This window comes from Plecotus auritus (assembly GCF_963455305.1).
Source record: "Plecotus auritus genome assembly, chromosome: 3".
Lineage (NCBI taxonomy): Eukaryota > Metazoa > Chordata > Mammalia > Chiroptera > Vespertilionidae > Plecotus > Plecotus auritus.
The window spans coordinates 226,208,494-226,225,658 of NC_137772.1; the positions used below are offsets into that span (position 1 = coordinate 226,208,494).

The following is a 17,165-nucleotide window of genomic DNA, read 5'->3' on the forward strand; positions in this document are numbered from 1 at the left end:
CCGGACACACGGCAAGACCTCGCTGACGGGCGGCTCCCCCGAGGCCGGGAGACTGGCCGGAAGGCTGCAGACTCCACGTGGTGCCGCAAGGACAACGGCCGCCCCAGGCCCCGGCGGTCTCTCCCCGGGGCGATCCCGGCGGCGGGCGGAGGCTCTGCAGCGAGGCTCGGTTCCCCGGCCCGCCTCGCCGCGCCGGGGCCTTTTCCGCAGCGTTAAGTTTTCCTTCGCACGGCCCGTGTGGCTCAGTGGTGGAGTGTCGACCTAGGAACCAGGAGGTCACAGTTCGATTCCCGTCAGGGCACAGGCCCAGGCCGTGGGCTCGGTCCCCGGGAGGCAGCTGATCGGTGTCTCTATCTCATCGAAGTTTCTCTCTCCCTCGCCCTTCCTCTCTGAAATCAATAAGAAAACATTTTAAAAGAAGTTTTGCCTTCTTTAGTCAGTTAAATTGCGGGCAAAAGCTGAGTCCCCAACGTTAAGTTGCAAAAGTATTTACTTGAGTCTAACGTGAAGGACCAAGAGAAGCAGCCCTTTCCTGAGAGCGTTATTTAAGACACCGGACCCCATGCCGGGAAGGACCTGGCCCTCCTCAGAGGGGTCGCCACTGCTCGGCATGCACTGGGGGGGGGGGGACCTCGGACATCCACAGGAGCTCATGTCCCTCCACAGTGGGACCCACAGGTCTGACTGCTGCCATCCCCCGCCACGAGGGGCTCCTGGGCCCCCGAGATGGGTCCCGGGCTGAGCCCACATTGTCCCCGGAGAGAAAGGGCAGACAGCTTTGGGCAATGACAATGTCCCTCTGGGCCACGAGGATTTCAGGTCACAGGGCATCCGTTCACACACTCACCCATGTGCACACATGCACACACACTCACCAGCTCACACTCACTGTGCACACATGCACACACACTCACCAGCCCACTCACTTGCACACACACTCACCAGCCCACTCACATGCACACACTCACCAGCCCACACTCACGTGCACACATGCACACACACTCACCAGCCCACTCACATGCACACACTCACCAGCTCACATTCACGTGCACACATGCACACACACCAGCCCACACTCACATACACACATGCACACTCACCAGCTCACACTCACGTGCACACGCACTCACCAGCCCACTCACATGCACACATGCACACACTCACTGTGTGTGCACACACCATACTCACTAGGCCACACGCATATGTGCACATATACACTCACTTGCACACGTGCACACACACTGCTGCAAAGCCCAGCCTGCTCCTGCTGGGACCCTCACAAGCCCCTCTCTGGACCCAGAGTGTGCACAGCAGCAGAGACACCGGGACCCCCAGACTCCAGGCCTGCCCTCGCTCGACCTCCTTCTGACCAGCTTCCCCACCCCCCGCTCCCCGTCTGCAGGCCATGAGGGTGCCGGGCTGGGAGTGAAGTGCAAACGGGGCATGCGGAGCTGGTTGGCAGAAAGCACCGAGGAGACTGGGGGAAGGGGGGGGGCGAGGGGCAGTCTCGGAGGGCGCACAGCGTAGGTGAGCTGGCAGGCCCCTCCCCTGGGCCTCAGTTTCCCCTCCTCAGTCAGTAACTGTCCGCGTCCCAGGGGTGGGGGTGGAGAGCTGGGAAGGGACACGGGGGCTGCATCTCATTTCCAGGCCTCGGAGGGAAGTGAAGGGGGAGGGGGTACGGTGGGGTGCGAGGCGGCGGCAGGGGGGGAGGGGAGGTCGGGGCGCCCGGCCTGCGGGACTTTCCATGACGGGCCGGACGGGGCCCGGGCGGGGCTGCGCTGTCGCTGGGAACAGTTTCCACAGCAGGTGGCTCCCGCCCGCCGGGCGGCTCGGGAGGGGAAGCGGGCGACCCTGCCCCGGCTCCCCGGCCACTGGCCCCTCCTCTCCCGGCTGCTGGCCTGGCCCTACAGAGGCTGTTTCCCGGGAGGAGACATCCCCCTCTGACCCACAGATACTCGGCACTCATCGCCTGTCCAGGGGGCAGCCACGGCCGAGCCACTGCCCCGAGAAACGGCCGCCCAAGCAGGACACGTGGCCGGAGAACAACAGAAGGGCCAATTGCCCCACGGGGGCTCGGCTGGGATGGGGGGGGGGCGGGGGGCTCGGCTGGGCTGGGGGTTAGGGGGGAGCGGGAGGGGGTGCTGGCTGGGATGGGAGGTTAGGGGGGAGTGGGAGGGGGGGCTGGCTGGGCTGGGGGGTTAGGGGGGAACGGGATGGGGGGCTGGCTGGGACGAGAGGTTAGGGGGGAGCGGGAGGGGGGCTGGCTGGGACAGGGGGCTCACAGGAAGGACAGCGTGCTGTCCCCACACGCTCCTCTGACACAGGTGTCCACTCGGCAGGGTCCGTGGGGGGCGAAAGGCCAGGGAGACCCGGTGCAGACGGGGGCCCAGGTGCCCGCCTGGCCCGCGATTCACGATAAAGGCTTCCTGTGCTTTGCAAAAGCTCACCGACACTTCTAGAAACCTCAGCTTCCGTATCACGGACGTTCTTTAAGGGAAGGAGATGACTTTTCCAACAGAAAGCTTGAAAGAAGCAATCAGCCCTGGCCGGCAGCCCAGTGGTTAGAGCACCCGCCCGCAACCCGAATCATCTCAGTTTGATTCTGGCCAAGGGCACAGACCTGGGCTGTGGGGTCCCCGCCCCCATTGGGGCTCAGGGAGGAGGCAACCCCTGGATGTGTCTCTCTCACATCAACGTTTCTCTTTCTTTCTCCTCGCTTCCCTTCAGCCTCCCTTCAACTCTCCCTAAAACCAACGGGAAAAATGTCCTCCAGGGAGCAGGGTGATAAAAACGATAAATAAAAGAAGAAACGGAAACTGGTTCACAGTCCCACCCCCAGCGGCCTCCTGCCGGGCCTTTAAGGAAAGCTCCCGGGGAATAGTGAACCCGCACAGGCAGGTTGGACACAGAAGCCGCCTCCCTGCCCCCCAACCTGATTCCCAGGGGCCCCCGCCCGGGGGGAGACCCGTTATAAGAACAGCCTCAGTAGCACCCCCGTCTCAGAACCACGGGGAAGAATCAACGCCTGATGTTTTCCCACCACACGCCGGGGGGCGGTCCGTGACCCAGGGAAGCTGCGGGGTGCGGGCTGCGGGTGGCCTTGCTTTCCCAAGGGGCGGGCGGCCTTCGGGAAGAACGGCACGCGCACGCCGGCTCGGACGCGTATCGCTGTGGAAGGCCGAAGCTCTCTATCGAGAGATCATTTTAGATGCACATCCCAGCAAAAGCACTACAGACACCCACACCTTTCATCCGGCTCCCTCCAGTGGGCGCCACCCCACAGGAGGGGGCCCGACGCAGCCCGGGCGCGGCCGCTGATCATCAGGATGCGGGGCGTTTCCACCTCCACGGGGACCCCGCCACCGCCCGCGCAGCCACACCCGCTCCCTCCCGTTGGCGGCTGTTGTGGAGAGAGCGGCCGTGGGCATTCGTGGGCAGGTTCCCGCGTGGGCAGGGGCCGTGTCTGTCTCCACGAGGGGCGTGGACCCGTCGGAGCTGTCTTCATCGGCGCTGGGTATCAGGGCACGGGTAACCTCACACAGGGAGTGGCAGGTGCTCCCTCTCTTCTCCCTTCTGGAACAGACCATGTGCAAGTGGGTGTAGCTCTCGACATGTGGCAGGAGTCTCCAGCGAGACCACCTGGGCCTGCAGAGTTCATTTGGGGGAAGTTTTTTTTTTTTTTTTTTTTAAATATATTTTTATTGATTTCAGAGAGGAAGAGAGAGGGAGAGAGAGATAGAAACATCAATGATGAGAGAGAATCACGGATCAGCTGCCTCCTGCATGCCCCCCACTGGGGATCGAGCCCGCAACCCGGGCCTGTGCCCTGACCAGGAATCGAACCCGGGACCCTTCAGTCCGCAGGCTGACGCTCTATCCACTGAGCCACACCGGCCAGGGCTCGTTTGGGGGAGTTTTTAAATTACAAATTCCGTTTCCTGAAGAGTAACACGATCGTTCAAATTATCTTTCGTATTGGATGAGTTGGGGTAGTTGGTGTTTTTTTGAGGAACTGGGGATTTATTCTTGATGTTAGTAATCCACGTCTTCTCTCTTTCCTGGTTAGTCTCGCCAGAGTATTGGTCAATGATTTTATCTTTCCAAAGCTCTTTGATTCGTTGATTTTTCTCTGTGGTTTTTCTGTTTTCAGCGTCACTGGTTTCTGCTGTTGTTTTATTGGTTCTTTCCCCCACGTGCTCTGGGCTTTTTTAGCTCTTCTTTTCCCAAGTTCCTGAGGTGGGAGCTCAGATTACCGACGTGAGACTTTTCCTCTTTTCTCATGTAAGTATTGCAATGCTACGAATTTACCTCTCAGCACTGCTTTAACTGCACCCCGCATCTTTTGTATTTCTTTTTTTTTTAAAATATATTTTATTGATTTTTTACAGAGAGGAAGGGAGAGGGATAGAGAGTTAGAAACATTGATGAGAGAGAAACATCGATCAGCTGCCTCCTGCACACCTCCTACTGGGGATGTGCCTGCAACCAAGGTACATGCCCTTGACCAGAATCGAACCTGGGACCCTTCAGTCCGCAGGCCGACGCTCTATCCACTGAGCCAAACCGGTTTTGGCTGTATTTCATTTTTTAAAGTTCTAAAGAAACTTGCTTCCTTCTTTTCCGAGTCATTGAATGCTGCAGTCAAATCTCCGTTAGGTCTTCTCTTTGCCACACCACTGGAGTCAGTCAGCAGAGTCAGGACAAATGAGGCGGCAGCTTACCCACCCGGGGCTGCTGACAAGGGTGGTGGGGGTAGCTAGTGGGGGCTGAGGGCAAGTGAGGGTGGTAGCTGAGTGAGGCAGCAACCTGGAGGGGTTAGGAGGTGGTTTATATCATGAGGACTGAGAAAAGGAATAACTATATTGAGAGCGGTAGAAATATTAATGATGAGAGAGAATCATCGATCAGCTGCCTCGTGCACAACCCTTACTGGGGATTGCATCCACAACCTGGGCACCTGCCCTGACCGGGAATCGAACCGTGACCTCCTGGTTCAAAGGTCAACGTTCCACCACTGAGCAACACCGGCCAGGCGGGAACATGCTTTTTTATCTATCGACAACATCCTCAGGCCTCTCTCAGCCTGGGCGCGCAGAGCTGTCACGGCTGCATGACATTTCTCTCCAAGGACGACCCTGTGCCTGTTCGGTAAGTCTGAACTGGTTCTGTAAGGTAGATCCTAGGAGAGCACCATGCACCCACTTTTATTTAAAAATAACAACGACAGACCCTGGCTGGGGAGCTCCGCTGGTTTTAGTGTCGTCCCCACACGCCAAGGCTGCGGGCTCCATCCCCAGGCAGGGCACATACAAGAAGCCACCAGCGATGCATGAAGAAATGAGACAACACCTCGACATCTCTTCCTCAGAAAAAGACAGTAACAAATGCCTCCATCCTCACCGTTCTAGGGAAAAGTACCATCCTGTCTCTCGCCCATAGCCACTTCCCACCTGTCTGAACCCAGGCTTCGGGGGGGGGTGCGGGGGGGCTCTAAGACAAATAGAACAATGCCACCCAGACATCCCTGTACCTGCCGTGTCGGGAGGGGAGGGACCGGCAAGGTGGCGCCACAGGACCATCTCCTAAAAGAGCCTTGGTTACGGCCACACCCAAGTGGGGGGGTGTGCAGGAGGCAGCTGATCGATGTCTCTCTCTCATCGATGTTTCTAGCTCTCTATCCCTCTCCCTTCCTCTCTGTAAAAAAATCAATAAAATATATTTTTAAAAAAAGAAGTCCCTCCGGATCCCCGACAGACTGCCACCGGCACACTCACACTCCTGTCTCCGGATCCCCGACAGACTGCCACCGGCACACTCACACCCTGTCTCCGGATCCCCGACAGACTGCCACCGGCACACTCACAGCCCTGCAAGCGGGTGGGGGATGCTCCCCCGTCTTTCACAAAAGCCTCGGAAAACGCACATCTGTGACGTGGGCATGGCCCCACATCCTGTTTAGGGTTCCCTCTGTTTCCTGTGGGGACCCTGATGGAGAAAAGAGCCCAGGCGGGCTCCCAGCACAAATTAGGGGGTCCGCGGGCCCCCAGAGAATTCCCACCCAGGATGCGCTGAAATGAACCCCATCTCGGAGAAGCAGGGTTCAGGGAGGGCGCCGAGGGGTATCGGGGCCGCCGGCGGCGTCTCTGCCCTCATGGCGCTGCCGTGGCCAATTATTCAGATGCGCTGTCTGGCACGGCTCAGGGGTTGAGCCTCGACCTCTGAACCAGGAGGTCACAGTTCGATTCCAAGTCAGGGCATGTGCCCAGGTTGCAGGCTGGATCCCCAGTGTGGGGCGTGCAGGAGGCAGCCGATCGATGATGCTTTCTCATAATTGATGTTTCTATCTCCGTCTCCCTCTCCCTTCCTCTCTGAGATCGATTAAAAAAAAAGCAACCAGCTAGGGTGGGCATGGAGGGCACAGCCGCTGCCCGGGGAGGGGTCAGCCTGCCACCACCTGCCACAGCCGGCCCGGAGTGGGCTGCTGGTGGACCAGAGGCGGGTGCATGACCCGAGTGCAGGGCGGCTGCCCCTTCTGAACCATTCCCAGCCGCCTTCCCTGCTCATCCCAGTGGCCTCCTGGTTTCGGCCGGCAGTGCCCCTGCCCCCCACGTGCGCCCCCAAGCCCGCCCAGCCCCACCAGGCCGCCTGGACACACCTGGGAAAGTAGGGACAAGAGTCCCAGGAGCCACGCCCAGAAGCAGAGGCCCCGATCTGAGCATTGCGTGTGGGGTTGCGTGTGGGGCTTGGCGCGCCAGAGGCCGCAGCACACGGAGCACGTTGCCCGGTTTCCTCCATGAAACGGCCTCAGGCGACAGGAAATGGCTGGGCTCTGGGGGAAGGTCAGCTGGCTGACGGGCAGCGGGACAGGACGGGACGGGGGTGGGGCTGGCGGGATCGGGGAACCACCACCTGCCTGTCCTCGCGGGCGGGCGGGGCCCTCCTTCCTCCGGACGTTCCGGGGCTCCTGGGCGCCCCTGGGGGGTGGCTGCGAGCGGGCGGTCCCGGCAACGTGCCGGGTGCAGAGTGACGGGCAATGGGAGAAGACCTCGCGTGGCGAGCCAGCCAGGGCTGCTGCCCCTGCTCAGCTGTGACGCTGTGGCTTCAGCCATCGCGGAGGCTTCCAGAACGTGCCCCGTGCAGGCTCTCCGTGGCCAAAGCCACCGCCGCCCCGGGAGACGGGCTCCCACACGGACGGGAGGGCGAACGCGGCCACGTGCTTCCTGTTTCCCAGACACGGAGCCAGGGCCCGAGGGTCACCCGGCCCGTCCCCACGGGCCTGCCCCCTGCCGGGCACACCACCCCACCCCCTCCCACGGAAGCACACACCTCTGGGACCGCTGACCCCCGCTGCCCAGCTCCTGCCAACGGGAGGGGCCGGAGACCGGGGCGGCTGAGGTGAGCACAGGCCACAGCGGGGGGGGGGCGGGGGGAGCGTTCTCGCGGGGTGGGGGGGGGACGGCTGGCCCTGGAGCAGTGAGCGGGCGGTGAGAGCGCCCCCTTTCTACTCAAGGGCGTGCACAGTGTCACCACAAAACCCAACTGCCTCCACCCAGGAGCCCGGAGGGCCAGACGGGGGTGGGGGCTCCGTGCAGCCCCCTGCACCAGGTGCTTCCCCTGGGAGCACCTCACACTGGCCAAGAATTGCCCCAAACGGCCAGGGGCCACCAGGTCAGGCGGAGACGCGGAGACGCCAGCCCGAGACGGGAGTCACGCACGGACATCTCCGTCTGCGAGGTCCGCTGTTCCGTCAACTCAGCCACTGCCCCCCACGCACTCCCTCTCCTCGCTCACACATCCCTCCGCATGCCGTCCGGGCACGACCGAGGCCACCCCCTGCCACCCCCAGACGGCAGTAACGGGCAGCGGGCCCACGGGGCTGCAGGAGCCAGACCCCTCCCAGGCGCTGGGAACCTCCTCCCCTTCGTCCTCAGGTTCCATCCCGAGTCACGTCAGACGGGCACCCCCCAACTTCTCCTCCACCCCCATGGCAAGTAAGGCCCAGAGAGCCACAGGCGGGTCAGAACCGGCCAGCCCCCGCCCTGTGCGGTGACGCGGGCAGCTCCTGCCCACGGGCTGGGGACAGCGGACGAAAACTGGTCACCGTGGGGGCGCCTGGGAAGTGACCCCAGCAGGACGGGTGTGAAGGGCAGCCCCGGAAGGCAGAGGGTCAGCGGTGACAGGCTGGGGCGAGGACAGCCAGGACCTCAGGCCCGTGGGGGGGGGGGGCAGTCACTGGCGTGTCACACGCCTGAAAGCAGTGGCCGCGAAGGAACAAACACCCCCCACCCCGTCCACGTCTGCTTCTCAGAGGGAGGCCCCTCGCCGCCAGCCAGGCTCAGCCCGGCCCGGGAATGCCTGGGCGGGGGACAGGCCAGCGCAGACCCGGGCGGGGGGGGCCGGGGGGGCGGGGGGGCCGCGTCCACCGGGAGGGAGGGCACTGGCGGGCAGAGCCACAGCCGTGGAGACCAGCTGCGCGTTTCGATGCAAAAACCAACAACGCGTTTCCTCACCAGCCAGGAAGCAGCGAGATAAAATGAAACCAGAAACGCCCGCCCATCCAGCCTCTGCTCGGAGGCCCTCCGACGCTTGGGGACGCGTGGCCAACGGGACGTGGGTGCCAGCTCTGAACGCCAGCACGTTCACCTCCAGGAATGGCGCGGCCGAGGTGGCGGCAGGGAATGAAGCCTTTCTAAGCCCTTCCCTGAGGGGTGATGGCTGCTCCCCATGTCCCTTCCCTCCCCGCCTCCCCGCTTGGAGCTCCGGCGGGGGGGTGAGTATCTTGCCCAGCACCGGGCTTGGTGCAGGCACACGGACCCTCAACACAGGCTCGTTTCCCAAGGAACGTCTCAACCAGCACACGTTTTACAATTTCAGAGAATACGTGTCTTGGACGGGCCAGCGGCTGGGCCCGGCAGGAACGGCGTGGGGTCCGGCAGGAACGGCGTGGGGTCCAGTGGGAATGGTGTGGGGTCCGGCGGGAACGGTGTGGGGTCCGGCGGGAATGGTGTGGGGCCGGCGGGAACAGCGTGGGGCCAGCGGGAACGGCGTGGGGGGCGGCGGGAACGGCGTGGGGCCGGCGGGGAACGGCGTGGGGCCGGCGGGAACGGCGTGGGGTCCGGTGGGAACGGCGTGGGGCCGGCGGGAACGGCGTGGGGGGCGGCGGGAACGGCGTGGGGTCCGGTGGGAACGGCGTGGGGCCGGCGGGAACGGCGTGGGGCCGGCGGGAATGGTGTGGGGCCGGCGGGAACAGTGTGGGGTCCGGCGGGAAGTGGCATTGGGGCCCGGCGGGAACGGCGTGGGATCCGGTGGGAATGGTGTGGGGTCCGGCGGGAATGGTGTGGGCCGCCTACCTTGTTATAATACTGCACCTGCACCACGTGCCACTGCCCGTCACTCACGCCCCCAGGCACCTGCGGGGCCACCGTGGTCGTGGTCTCACCTGGGGGAGAAAAAACAGGTCAGCGGCCACGGAGGCTGAAGTCCTCCCGAGGGTCCAGACACAGGACCTCTCCTAACGACCAGGACACGGTGTCTCCAGCTGGTGAATGTCATCCATCCGCACGTCCCCCCTCAGCGGGCCCCCGGTTTGGGAAACGGCGCTGCGTCTTCCGAGTTCCCACATAAATGATGCCGCAGCGGCCGGCGGGCCTGGCTCAGCGGTTCAGCGTTGACCTATGAACCAGGAGGTCACCGTTCCATTCCCCATCGGGGCCCAGGCCCGGGGTGCAGGCTGGATCCCCAGGGTGAGGCCCGCAGGAGGCAGCCGATCGATGCTTCTCTCTCACCGTCGGTGTCTCTCTCCCTCTCCCTTCCTCTCTGACATCCATAAAGATACGTTTAAAAAATAACAACGCTGCAGCGAACCTCTGTGGCCTGGATTCTCACCCAGGGCGGACTGGACCTGGAACCAGGTCGGGAGCACCCCGGAGGCTGCGAGGCGAGGGGGCTCCCCGCGGGGGCCTACCTGCCGAGAAGGTGAGCTGCACCTGCTCGCCCACCACCTCCAGGGCGACGAAGTCGTGCTTCTCGTTGAAGCGGCCGTTGTAAAGCAGCAGGCCGTTCCTCTCCCGGGTGGCGAACCTGCGGGCCAAGGGGGGCAGGTCAGGCGGGGGCTGAGCCCCGGCAGAAGGGGGCCGGCCAGGGAGGGCGCCGCCAGGCCGCCTGCATCGTGCTCATCGCGCTGCCGGCCCACAGAACCTACCAGAGCAGGGGTGGGCAAACTTTTTGACTCGAGGGCCACCATGGGTTCTTAAACTGGACCGGAGGGCCGGAACAAAAGCATGGATGGAGTGTTTGTGTGAACGAATATAAATTCAAAGGAAAGGAGCGGAGGGGAGAGCAAGAGAACCGGATAGAACAGCCGGATCCGGCCCGCGGGCAGTAGTTTGGCCACGGCTGAAGGAGCCGACGCACGGGGCCTGGCCAGCAGCCTGCGTACCGAGGAGAGGCCGCACCTGCACAGCGTTCCACAGGATGGCGCCCCACGGTGCCCACTGGCGATGTGGGGGCAGAGACCAGGCAGGGCACCGTCTGCCATGCAAGTGGGTCTCCCCCAAGCACGCCAGGCACGGGCTCCCCCCGCCCCGCCTCCACGGCCATCCAATGCGACGTCCCGACTCGTCTTAGCGAACCGTGCTCCCCACCCATCCGCCTCTCACGTCACTCGGGGTCTTTCTAAAACGTTCCTCCTTTGTTTGTTCATAGGAACGCAGGGTCCCTAAGGGGAGGGAGTGCGATTCGCTCACTGCTGCGCCCCGGAGCCCACACGGGGTCTGGTCCCCAGAGGGCTGGTTAGCGGGAGCTGGACAAACGGGGGGAAAGGCGCGAGTGACTCGGGAGAACGGACAGACCTGCCAGACCGGCCCCTCACTTGGACAAGATAGACAGCCAGGAGCCTCCTCCCGCCCAGGGTGCGGAGCGAGCCCCCCATCAGACCCGCGGGTCCCTGACAGAGGGGGTTGGGGGGCTCAGACCCAGGGAGTCGCCACACCCTCCCTTCACCCGGGTTCAGAGCCCCCGCGGGGCCTCCCAAACACGGGGGGCTGTTTCCTGAAGGAGCTGCATCCCCGAGGGACACTGCGGGGGAAGGCCCTGCGTCCTCCAGGCTGGTCGCTCCTCCGCCCGCCGGAGCCCCGCCTGGCCCCGCCTCCCGGGTACGGAAAAGCTACAGCCAGGCCGGGAGCCCATTTAGAACACAGAGCTGATGACGAACGAGAGGGAACACACCCGCTCAGCGAGGTGGGGGCTCTGGGTACGGGGTGAGCCGGCAGAAAAGGGGGTGACTTAAGACTGGGACTAACTGGACGCCAGGCTCGTTTCCCAGAACCTGCGACGTGCTGGGCCCCCCAGCTCTCCGGGCGTCTCTGCCCCCAGCTCACGGGGCAGGTTTCTCCACGGACCCCTGGGAGCTGCTCTGGGGAGGGCCCCACGCGGAGGGCACCTCCGGACAGCTCTGTCCGTGCTGGAGGCGAGGGCTCATGAAGGGGCCCGGGGCCCAGGGGCGGGTCTCGGGGGGCCGAGCAAGAGGGAAGGCGAGAAACAGAGAGGAGGCCTGGGAGGGGAGGGCAGGAGGGAACAAAGCCGGGCAGGGAGGGGGAGGCAGCCGCTGGGGCTGCGGCTCCAAGAGGAGGCGCTTGGCAAACAGGACGTGGAAAGAGGAGAAGCAGCAGGAGAGTAACCGCCGCCCGAAACCGAAGCCGCGCCGGTGCCCCAGCCCACCTTTCCCACGGTGCCCGCAGCCCCGCCCCCGCGACCACATTCCAAAGCCTTGCTGTTCCGTCCAAATGCGGTGATTCTGCTTTTGAGGTCATTCCCTACGAAACGCTGACTTTGCCCGACTGGCGAGGCTCAGGGGTTGAGCGTCGACCTAGGAACCAGGAGGTCAGGGTTCAATGCCCGGTCGGGGCACATGCCCGGGTTGCGGGCTCGATCTCCAGTGTGGGGCGTGCAGGGGGCAGCCGATCCGTGGTTCTCTCTCATCATGGATGTCTCTATCTCCCTCTCCCTCTCCCTTCCTCTCTGAAATCAGTAAAAATATTTTTTAAAAAAACAACTCATTTTACAATGGCCCTGGTGCCCTAGCCATCACGTGTCCTGGAGATTGTCCATAACTTGCCATCAAGTGGACAGAACATGTCACATGGACGTGGGGGTTCACATTTCCTTCTAGTCGCTCTGAACCTGCAGCTGGCGGACTTCCTTGTCTGTTTCCGGCAGGCTCGCCCTCGGCCTGCCCGCCTCCGGCCCCGGGGCTTCTGGCCGGACTTTTCGGTGGGACGGCCGAGTCTGGGTGCCTGGGGTGTTGGGAACAGGATGGTGCGCCCCTGAGGAGCTGCAGGCCAGCCGGAGGGCAGCATGGACAGATGGACAGACGGACAGACCTTGGCATGGGGACAGGACAGGCACGGCTCTCCCTCCGGGCGCCTACAGCGGAACCCCAGCCAGGGACCCTTGTGGTCACTTATATAAAGGTTCCATTAGGACAGGCCTCGGCCTCCCACACGTCAGCGCAGTCCCATAATGCGGCCACCAGGACGAAGGGCAGGCCCAGGAGGCCTGGCGGGCCCGCGCTGGACAGCGCACGTGAGGACAGGCCTAGAGAGAGGCGGTTCGAGCCACAGGAAACCGGCCAACGAGCCGAGCCCCAATGGCACCCGTGTGCCCGCCAGGACTTTGCAGGCGGGCAGGGAGGAGGGTGGCCTGGCCTGCAAGCCAGGACGTCAGAGGCAGGAGGCAGTAGGCAAGCGACAGTCAGCAGGCCGTCCAAAGGGCTGGAATGCAGCGTGGCCTGGCCGGGGTCAAGGGGGACTTCCTGAAGGAAGCAGCGGTGTGGGGGGGGGCAGGCGGGGGGAGAGGGAGGAAATAGCCTTGCGAGGCTGGACAGGTCCAGAGAACTCAGGAGGTGAGGCGGCTCTGTCCCGGGACGCAGGGTGCCAGGGTCAGGGGTCAGGGATCAGACCACAGAGGGCCTCATGCACCTTAAAAGGTTGGGCTTTGCCCCGCTGCTGTGGCTCAGGGGTTGAGCATCGACCTATGAACTAGGAGGTCAGGGTTCCATTCCTGGTCAGGGCACATGCCCGGGGCTGCGGGCTCCATCACCAGTGGGGGGTGTGCAGGAGGCAGCCAACCCATGACTCTCTCTCATCACTGACGTTTCTATCTCTCTCTCCTCTCCCTTCCTCTCTGAAATGAGTTTTTTTTTTTTAAATTTTTTAAAGAGAAAGTTTGGGCTGTACCCCAGGCCCGGCAGGAGTGTGGACAGGGACTGACCTCTCCGGCTGAGAGCAGAGCCTGACACACCAGGGGTCACCAGGGAGAGAGGACGGCGGGAGGGCCCAGGTGCTGGGCGTGGGAAGGAGCGAAGGGGCTGGATGTGGGAGACATGAGGTCAAGGGGCTCGCAGGAGGGGCAGGGGCGGGACAAAGGTGGCACCGCCACCCCGGCTCATCTGCAGATGGGGTTCGAGTGGCAGAGACGGACACGGGGTCCCTCCAGGGTCTGCGGAGTGTGGGGCGCACGGGGACGTCCACAGGGCAGCACCCACGGGCCAGGGCAGGGTGCTTCGGCGCCCCAGCCCTGCAGACACGGGCCCGCTGGGCCCGACGGTGCAGCCCACCCTGTCTCCTCGGCCACCTCTGAGCTCCGTCTGCGCCATCGGGAGCAGCTCCTCCTGGCACGGACGTCGGGGGTCTCTCCTGCTCGAGGTTAGGACCCCCAGGGACATTTCTGACTCAGCCTGTGGCCCAGACAGCCCTCCCGTGGCAGGCACCCTATAACCACGTGCCGTGCGGACTGACCGTGCAAGCCGTGGCCCTCAGCAGCACGAGCTCTGCCCGCTCCCCCAGGAGGCCGCCCATATGTCCCGAGTCAGCCCACACGCCTGGCTTCGTTGGGTTTCGGGGTGATGACAGCGCACCCCACCTCGCACCCAGAGGCCCGGGCCCTGCTCGCTGGCTATTCGCACCGGCGTTCTATGGGGCCTGCGGGACTCCCGGGAGCGGAGCCTGCTCCATCCAGCCTGGGATGCCCAGAGGATGGCAGCGAGGAGAGCCGGGTTCCAGGTGCCCACCCAGAGGACACAGGACACAGCATTCACCCCAAGACCGTGTCCCCCGAGGGGCCCGGCAAACAGTGGCACAAACAACCCAATAGAAACCCACCTGCTCGCTGCGTTAACCTGACGGGAATCTTTAAAACGGGAACGAGATTCGTACACATCACATCAAACCTAAACCCTCCGGGGGACACGCTAGGGAGCACAGCGCACAGTAGGCCTGCATCCTCCTGTGGCCGTTAGGGAGCCAGTGAAGGGGGCGGCAGCCCCCGTTCCCCAGCGCGTGGCCGGCAAACGCTGAGTCCCCCAATGCCGAGCCCGCGGGTCCCTGCTCCCTCCACCCTGGGCCACCAGGATGCCAGGGGCCCGAGCACGGCCAGCGAGCAGGACCAGAACCGCCAGGGCCACTTCCCGAGGGTGACCAGGGCCGTGCCTGCCTCCCGGGGAACGGCTAACGTTTGAACCAGGAGCCCCGCATTCTCAATTTCCTGGGGCCCTAAAATGAAGCAGCCGGCCCTCCAGCCAGCACTGGGCCCCACAACTGTCACAGGCACGTCCTGGGTGGGGGGGAACACGTCCTGCGGGGACCGTGTCCTGGGGGGGGGGGCCATGTCCTGGGGGGGGGGCATGTCCCGTGGGGGGGGGCATGTCCTATGGGGGAGCCCACGTCCTGCGGGGACACACTCACGTGAGCGAGACGCTGAAGTGGAAGCGCTGCCGGAGGCCCCGGAAGGTGACGAAGGACTGGGGCGGGAAGCTGCGGGTGGTCACCTCGCAGTAGGGCCTCTCGAAGCCGCCGGGCGGGCACACGCAGTGGAAGCCGCCGATGAGCAGGTTCACGCAGGTGCCCCCGTTCTTGCACACGCCGTGGGCGCAGCGGCCCGAGCGGACGTTCACCTCGCAGTGGTCACCTGCGGGACGGGACGGGACGGGGGACAGGGGTCACACAGGGGCCGCCCGAGGAAGCAGCGCACCTCCCACCCCGGCCCCGGAAACACGGCCGCACATCCCGCAGCCGGGAGAGCCACGGCAGCCGAGGCTCCCGGGGCAGAGCAGGGTCGGCAGCCGTCCCTGTGCCCTTCTCGTCGGAAGCAGGTCCCCAGCTCCGGGGGGGGCAACGTAAGGATGGGGCCAGCGGGTTCCCAGAAGCACCCCGGGGTGTGGGAGGCAGCTCAGTCACACGGCCCTGGCCCAGCCTGCTGAGGCCCCGCACTCGGCCGGGCAGGGAGATGGGCATTAACCCTTCTCAGCACTGATCCGCTCTGAACACCCGCGGGCTGAGCCGCTCTCTTCCCAGAGAACTGCCTAGAAATAACGCGATCGTGAGGGCCCCTGCCCCGCCCCACAGTGTGCCCGCGGCAACGGGAGCACGTGAGAACCTCGGCCGAGACGGGAGCCTGCTGGCCGGCATCACACTCTGCCCGGGCCCCTCCCACTGCCCATCGGGCCGCCCCTCGCCCTCCAACTGAATTCCAATTTTTTTCAAAATATTTGTATTGATTTCAGAGAGGATGGGGGCGGGGAGAGAGAGAGAGAGAGAGAGAGAGAGAGAGAAACATCAATGATGAGAGAGAATCATGGATCAGCTGCCTCCTGCACGCCCCCCACCGGGGATCGAGCCCACAACCGGGGCCTGTGCCCTGATGGGGAATTGAACTCTGACCTCCTGGTTCATAGGTCGATGCTCAACCACTGAGCCACACCAGCTGGGCCCAATTTGTTTTCATCATGTCTGTTTCTCCCACCAGCCAGTGAGCTCACCCAGGGCAGGCCCCCTAGAGCCTAGTCCTCCCTGGAGCCTAGTCCCTCGGTGACAGGAGGGTTCCGGAAGCTTCCCCAAGTTGACCGCCTCAGCCCCCAGGCCTGTCGGACCCAGAGCATCCAGGACCTGGTCAGCTGTGAGGGTCCAAGTGCTCGCCAACGGGAGGTGACAGCCAGCACCCACTGGCTCTGAGCTGGCCGCCGTGGCCGCTGGCAGCCATCTGGCCGCCGTCCCTGCTCTCCAGATGGGAGGACGGCCCCACTCACACAGGGTGGCCATCGCCAGCCCCTGGCCAACCTGCAGGCTGTCAGAAGCTTCCGACAACCGGAAACTCACCAGCTCTCTAACATCCCTGGCCAGTTAGTGATTTTTTTAACAAATGCATTTCAAAACGAAAGCATTCCACCCACATATTAAAAAACAAGCAAAACCACTGTGCAAACCACTGTGCAGGGCCTGAGAGAGGGCGTCTGCCCGTCCCGCAGGGAGTGCCCCGGTACGCGGCCAGCGTCTGCCCGCCTGGCTCACGCTGGGCCTCAGAGAGCCTTCCTGTGGGCACACGGCCATCCTCTCTCTTTTTAATGGCCGCGTAGTGTTCCCCGCGAGCCCCGTCAAACTGAAGTCACCGATGCTTCCCCTGCGGGACGCATGGGCATGCACACTGCTGACAGTTCTCTTTTACTGCAAACTAGTGGCCTGGTGCACGAAATTCGTGTGTGTGTGTGTGGGGGGGGGGGTGGTGGTGGTGTCCCTCAGCCCGGCCTGCAACCTCTCCAATCTGGGACCCCTCGGAGGATGTCCGACTGCCAGTTTAGGCCCAATCCCTGTGGGCCTAAACCGGCAGTTAGACATCCCTTTCACAATCTGGGACCGCTGGCTCCTAACTGCTCACCTGCCTACCTGCCTGTCTGCCCCTAACCACTCTGCCTGCCGGCCTGATCGCCCCCAACTGTGCCACCCTTCTGGCCTGATCACCCCTAACTTCCCCCCCACCCACCAGCCTGCTGGCCCCCAGCTGCCCCCCTGCCGGCCTGCTCGCCCCCAACTGCCCCCCCTCAAGCCTGATCGCCCCCAACTGGCCTCCCCTGCCAGCCTGCTCGCCCCAACTGCCCCCTGCACCGGCCTTCTCACCCCCTACTGCCCCCCTTGCTGGTCTTATTGCCCCCAACTGCTCCCCCTTGCCAGCCTTATCACTCCATACTGCCCCCCCTGCCAGCCTGATCACCCCTAACTGCCCCCCTTCCTGGCTTGATCGCCCCTAACCACCTCTGCCTCGGCCCCACCACCGTGGCTTTGTCCGGAAGGACATCCGGAAGGTCTCCCGGTCTAATTAGCATGTTACCCTTTTAT

General features: G+C 63.8%; 1 protein-coding gene across 3 annotated transcripts in view; it reads right to left on the bottom strand.

Moving 5' to 3' along the window:
• CELSR1 (cadherin EGF LAG seven-pass G-type receptor 1) overlaps positions 1-17,165 on the bottom strand; it is a gene marked incomplete at its 5' end in the record, with an annotated part of 109,446 nt that overhangs the window by 41,191 nt on the left and 51,090 nt on the right. For all 3 annotated transcript variants that reach the window (XM_080662635.1, XM_080662636.1, XM_080662634.1), the window contains 3 exons: positions 9,351-9,439; positions 9,965-10,080; positions 14,742-14,964. In XM_080662635.1, coding sequence (XP_080518761.1) covers positions 9,351-9,439; positions 9,965-10,080; positions 14,742-14,964 — 428 coding nt within the window. The remainder of the gene's footprint in view (positions 1-9,350; positions 9,440-9,964; positions 10,081-14,741; positions 14,965-17,165) is intronic.